This window comes from Diplotaxodon limnothrissa, linkage group LG9 (assembly GCF_057381915.1).
Source record: "Diplotaxodon limnothrissa isolate DT_005_m linkage group LG9, D_limnothrissa_male_GT1.1, whole genome shotgun sequence".
Classification (NCBI taxonomy): Eukaryota; Metazoa; Chordata; class Actinopteri; order Cichliformes; family Cichlidae; genus Diplotaxodon; species Diplotaxodon limnothrissa.
This window is the reverse complement of record NC_140604.1, coordinates 14089826-14096083: the sequence shown is the minus strand read 5'-3', so window position 1 is coordinate 14096083 and position 6258 is coordinate 14089826. Positions and strand designations below refer to the sequence as shown.

Here is a 6258-nt window from a genome sequence, read left to right as displayed (position 1 = left end):
ACGAAGGGAGAAGAAAGACCAACAGATAATCATTTACTGTTTAATCTCGTATTTATCAAGCTTTTTAAAAATGGTGAAGTCTGGAAGTCTGTTTGCGCTGGTCGCCGTTGTCCTGCTGGCTGTGGCTGTGTCTGGATCAGATGGTAAGCTAACCTTTAGAAAAACTCTGTTTATAATCTTTCAGGCTTTGTTTTGTATAAAAATACATTTCAATTAAAACTTAATCCTTGCTTCAACAGAAAAACTGGCCACTTGCTGCAAAACTGTCACCAATAAGGAGATTACAGAGCCGATCTTGGGATATTTGGTCCAGAGAGCAAGGCGTCCGTGTGTCAACGCAGTCATGTAAGCAGCACTTTAAACACCTTAAAGCAACAATTAGACTCCTTAAAGATTGTTAAAGATAAATAAATAGCAACCTTTTCAGCTTGATGCACTTTATATAGTCTGAAGACCCATTTTAGTAGTTTTTCCAATAATTTTCTTAATTGCTTTTAATCAATCAAATTCAATACTATTAAACAAACTTAAAGATAATGTATTTGTTGAAGTATAAATACTTAATTTGCTTGTCATTTCTGCAGCTTTCAGACACAGTCTGGTCTTTTCTGCATCAATGGGAGAGCTCCTTGGGTTCTTGCCACGATTGTTGCATTCGAGTAAGTTTAACATCACCATTCATTCACTCACATGCTCACTTGGACTTCTCGCCACTAATGGAATCAGTCCTTCAGTTACAAACCTGAAGTCTCATGTTTTTCTTTTTTTGTTTTTCCCTCAGGAAAGCTAAAGCCCAGTCCACTACACCGTCTGTGGCCACTACATCTCCAGTCTCCCTTCTCTCCATCATAACATCAACCGCCTCTCCTTCATCATCTTCCACGGCTTTACCTTCCTCCTCAGCAACCTCTGAGATGTCAGCCGGTGAGACCTTTTCAGAAAGCAGGAATGATTAGGACGCCATCTGATGAAGAAAGAACAAAGTCAAAAATTAGTAATAATTACTGATAATTTATTGTTAAATTATTTGGCTGAATATGTATTTTAATCCATTCATTAAAAGTAATTTTTTTAGTCTAATTTAATTTATCTGTGCTTCTACAGTACAGGAGAAACATTTTATAGGAAAGTGAATTCGTCAGTGTTTACATGTTACTGTGTGGAAAGGTTTTACATTTTTATTGCCACATGCCGGCATGTCTTGTTGAAAAATAGAGATATTTATTTACTTGAAATATTGTAACTTAAAACTGAGTTGTGCAACCACTATGGTTAGAATTTTGATGTTGCATTAAGTATTCATCCATTTTTATGATCTATACGTAGACCAAACAAATGCATTTTGGTGAAATTAATTTGTGTAATATTTCAGAGAAAGTGTCATGAGATATTTATTTAATGGAATAATTTTGTTGTGAAGATTGCGACGGACAGAAATAAACACTGAATTAATGATGATCCTGCATCCATCTTTTTATTTCCTTTTTAGCAGAACCGTTCTTTATCTGTTCAGACCACATTCAGTGGCTCATGCAGTTGTGCAGCTGCAGCTTCATATGACTGTAGCTGTTTTCACATATTTCAAACACTGTGAGAGTATCAGAACTGTCTGAAACTATTCTGGGTAATTTGAACACAACGGGAGACAAATAATCACATTTTTTTTATCTCAGCACACATGCATTCACTTTTTATTCCCCTATCGTCCTCTGTAAAGATGGCTCAGCTCAGAGTGTAGTGAGGTAACAGTGTTGTCTGTCATCAGTCCTCCTTCATGTCTTTTGTTTTCGGGTAGTATCCTGTCTAATTGTATGGTGGTGTAATTAATAACACCTGGATCTCAGCAGTCCCCCTGAACCTATGACACATACAGATGCATTAAACAGCTGCAAACACATGCTAATTAGCACTAAATAAAAATGTGTATAAGCAAAGTCAACACGCCCAGCCTAGTTACTCAGATCAGTGGAAGGGAAGTGTAACAGACAGCTACCGACGAAAAAACGAGAGTCTGGTTTACAGCTGGTCTGAAGGAAGAAATTAGTTGTAAAGCCACAAACCATTCCATTAATCAGATGTGTTTATATTTTGTAAACCTGTTTAAAGCCTGAATCTGCTACAGCAGAAATCAGCATTTTAACACACGACTCGCTTTTTGGCTATTCAAGAAACTGACAATCCCAGAAGATCCTGCTTGATTTACATGCTTATTATTTTAGGGTACATCTGAGGATATTGTTGATAAAATACAAATTTGTAGGAAATTATCGAGTTTAAATAACAATTTATTTGTGTTCCCCTGTCTTTGCCCACCTTGGTGTGGGTTTGTTGTCTTTTTCATATTTATCTTTAAGTTACTTCCTTTTTCATCTTAAAAGTTATTTTTGTCTTTTTTTTTCTTGGTTCTCTTTGTGAAGATCTGTTCTGCTGCTTACTTTCCCAATATCTGTGGTTCTTTCCCATCTGTACCTAATGAATATTTGTGTGTGTGTGAGGATGTGTGTTTATAGTCCTGTCACCTCTTAGTTGCCCACTGTACCAGCTTTATTGGATTCTTCAGTTGTTTTACTGCTTTATTCGTTTTCTTTGGATTTATTATGAGTTAAATATCATTTCACGTTTTGTTGTGTAACATGCTGATATCCTAACACAGCTGGTAAGAACGACCAATCTCTTTGATGAAGAACTACATACTGTTCAGTGAAACTAATTCTCTGTGAATCTAGTAGTATTTACTTCATTATATCTTTGCAGCAGCCATTGATATCTTAATGGCCATTTGGATATTTAGATCCTTATTTTTATTTTTTTAAAGAATGTCCTGCTGACAGAGGAAAGTAAATAGGAAAAGGTGGTGGTAGAATGAGGAAGTACAGAACAGGATTCAAAGAAAGAGGCTGCCAAAGAAAAAGATGGGATAGATAGTAAGATGGACTATTGGAAGGCTAGGTGTACAGAAAAGAGAGCAGTGGAAAGGAAGGAGTGGAATTGGAAAGTGGAAGTTTGAGGAACTGATCAATGAAGAAAATGAGAAAGTGGAGGACAGCTGGAGTAAAGAGAGTGGAGTGCACAGGATTAATAAGAAACAAGTGAGAGCAAGTCTAAAGTGGATGAAGAAGCAAAGCATACGGACTGTTCCTTTAATTAAAATGAAATGTCTTCTGCTGTCTGTATCTCATGTTTTCTGGATGTCTGTTCATTTAAATTGTAGCTCCTGCAGGACTCCTAACAGCCACAGTCTGATACTTAGAAAACCCCATTGACCAAATTTCCGTCTGAAAGTGTGATGAAAGTGCTTTCGGATGTAAGTTCGTCAGAATTCCTCTTAAATCAGCATTAAACTCATTCACGTGAATGAAAAGAAAAGAGAAGAAAATCAGAAAAAAAGAAGGATGATGACTAACCCGGAAGGATCACTTCTGCTTTCGGTGCCTTTAAGTATCCAACTTCTTAAGACGTTTGTCAGTACATCGATCCCTCCGGAGACAAAGGGAGAAGAAGAACCAACAGATAATCATTTACTGACTATTTAACTTCATATTTATTAAGCTTTTCAAAATGGTGAAGTCTGGAAGTCTGTTTGCGCTGGTCGCCGTTGTCCTGCTGGCTGTGGCTGTGTCCGGGTCAGGTGGTAAGTTTAAATTTCAGATAAACTCTGATAAAGTTCCTTGAATTTTATTTTATATAAAAATGCATTTAAGTAAAATGAAATTCCTGCTTCAACAGTAAAGCTGGCCTCCTGCTGCACATCTGTAGCCAATAAGAAGATCGCAGAGCCGATCTTGGGATACTTGGTCCAGAAAGCAAACGCTCCTTGTGTCAACGCAGTCATGTAAGTAATATTTTGACTCCTTAAAGCAATGACTACAGTACAAAAAGACAGTTAACATTTAATAGACCTTTGCTATTCCAGTTTAACATACTTTGACTTAGTTCAAAATTTAATGGTATTTCATTTAATTTTCTAAAATGTGTGGTTTTAAATTAAGCTTGTTGTTCAAAACTTTAAAAGAATTAAAGCAAAAACCAACATACTCGCTTGTTAATAATGAGTTAGTTGTATATGAAAAATTTATGTTTTTGAAGTACAAATACTTAATTTGCTTGTCATTTCTGCAGCTTTCAGACACAGTCTGGTCTTTTCTGCATCAATGGGAGAGCTCCTTGGGTTCTTGCCAAGATTGTTGCATTCGAGTAAGTTTAACATCACCATTCATTCACTCACATGCTCACTTGGACTTCTCGCCACTAATGGAATCAGTCCTTCAGTTACAAACCTGAAGTCTCATGTTTTTCTTTTTTTGTTTTTCCCTCAGGAAAGCTAAAGCCCAGTCCACTACACCGTCTGTGGCCACTACATCTCCAGTCTCCCTTCTCTCCATCATAACATCAACCGCCTCTCCTTCATCATCTTCCATGGCTCTCCCTTCCTCCTCAGCGACCTCTGAGATGTCAGCTGGCGAGACCTTTTCAGAAAGCAAGAACGAGTAGGACGCCATCTGATGTAAACACCTCTGCAAACCCCGGGATATTAGTAAAACAAACAAAAATAAACCCAGAAAAGGCCTTTTAAATAAATGTTAAAATTACTGGTACATTGTTAATAATGTATTGTTAAATTATTTGGCTGTATATGTAGTTTTTTTCAGTTTGTTAGAAGTGAAATTATTTCACAGAACAACTGAATTAATCTGTGTTGATGCAGAAGAGGAAAAAAATATCAGAAAGTGTATTTATAAGTATTTATATGTTACTTTATTCAACATCTAGAAGAGTTTTATGCTTTTATTATTACTATATGCAGGCGTGTCTTGATGATAAATAAAGATATTTATTTATTTGAAATACTGTCATGACTTAAAGGTTAAATTGAGCAACCATGATGGTTACAAGTTTGAGTTTGCATTCAGTATTGCATTCTGATATAATCCATATATTCCTTTTTCCAGTATTCTGAGAAAGTGTCATGAGATATTTATTTATTTGAAATCTTCATTAAATTGTGATCGACTGAAATAAACACTAAATTAATGGTGATCTTGCATCCACCTTTTTATTTCCATGTGTGAGCTTCTGACATTATTTTATGTAAAATAAGCAAAAAGGTACAGACTAGACCTGCACGCCTGTCTTTTTCCCTTCAGGCCACCTTCACTGGCTCATGCAGTTTTGCATTAACCTTAAAAGGGGAATCAGGACAAACAGAGAGTTCCTGCAGGTGCATGTACACAGACTGGGCAAAAGCCACTACTAATCATGAGAGTGTGGCACCAGAAAACACAATTACTTAAATATAATTAGATTTTACTTATATAAAGCCAGTAAACAACAACATCAGTCACCTGATTTATATCGTAAGTTAAAGACCCTGCAGTTATACAGAGAAATTACCAACAATCACATGATTCCCTTTAACAAAACACTTGGCAACAGTGGGAAGGGAAAACTCCTTTTAACCGGAAGAAACCTTCTACAGAACCAGGCTCAGGGAAGGGCAGCCATCCACCATGGCCGTTTGGAGGTGAGGGGAGGAAGACAAGACTAAAGACACTCTGTGGAGAAATATTTTAAACACAAAGAGAGCAAAAAGAGGCGAGTGAATTAGGGGAATTCCCCAGTAGAATGGCGTTATTGCAGCATAACAAAGAGAGGGTTCAAGGTCAGCTGAGCGAACCTAACTATATGTTTTCTCAAAAAGGAAAGTTTGAAGCCTAATCTTAAAAGTAGAGATAGTGTCTGTCTCCTGAATCCAAACTGGAAGCTGGTTCCACAGAAGAGGGGCCTGAAAACTGAAGGCTCTGCCTCCCATTCTACTTTTAAATACTCTAGGAACAACAAGTAGGCCTGCAGTGTGAGAGCGAAGTGCTCTAATAGGGTGCTAAGTTGCTATGAGGTCTTTAAAATATGATGGGGGCCTGCCTGATTATTCAACAACCAGTATGTGATGAACAGGATATTAAATTAAATTAGTGAGTACTAATGGTGCAGCATTTTGGATTAATTAAAGGCTTTTCAGGGAGTTTTTAGGACTTCCTGATAATAATGAATTACAGTAGTCAAGTCAAGAAGTAATAAATGCATGAACTAGTTTTTCAGCGTCACTCTGAGACAGGATTTTTCTAATTTTGGAGATGTTGCACAAATGGAAGAAAGCAGTCCTACATATTTGTTTAATTTGTGCATTGAAGGACATGTCTTGGTCAAAAATGACTCCAAGGGTCCTCACAATGTTACTGGAGGCCGAGGTAATGCCATCCA

The 6258-nt window shown here is 36.9% G+C and overlaps 1 protein-coding gene across 1 annotated transcript; it reads left to right on the top strand.

The window, feature by feature from the left end:
- LOC146625322 (uncharacterized) lies at positions 1 to 4561 on the top strand. The gene is made up of 8 exons (XM_085362160.1): positions 1 to 143; positions 240 to 345; positions 585 to 659; positions 782 to 942; positions 3539 to 3631; positions 3727 to 3832; positions 4120 to 4194; positions 4317 to 4561. The coding sequence occupies exons 1-8, from the start codon at positions 71 to 73 to the stop codon at positions 4489 to 4491; spliced, it is 864 nt and encodes a 287-aa protein (XP_085218286.1). The 5' UTR covers positions 1 to 70; the 3' UTR covers positions 4492 to 4561.
- Positions 4562 to 6258: the final 1697 nt, after the last annotated feature.

Coding starts and splice junctions, on each gene's coding strand:
- LOC146625322 (XM_085362160.1), top strand. CDS start 71: ATGGTGAAGTCTGGAAGTCTGTTTGCGCTGGTCGCCGTTGTCCTGCTG. Junction 346..584: donor CCGTGTGTCAACGCAGTCAT/GTAAGCAGCACT, acceptor TCATTTCTGCAG/CTTTCAGACACAGTCTGGTC. Junction 3,632..3,726: donor GGCTGTGTCCGGGTCAGGTG/GTAAGTTTAAAT, acceptor CTGCTTCAACAG/TAAAGCTGGCCTCCTGCTGC.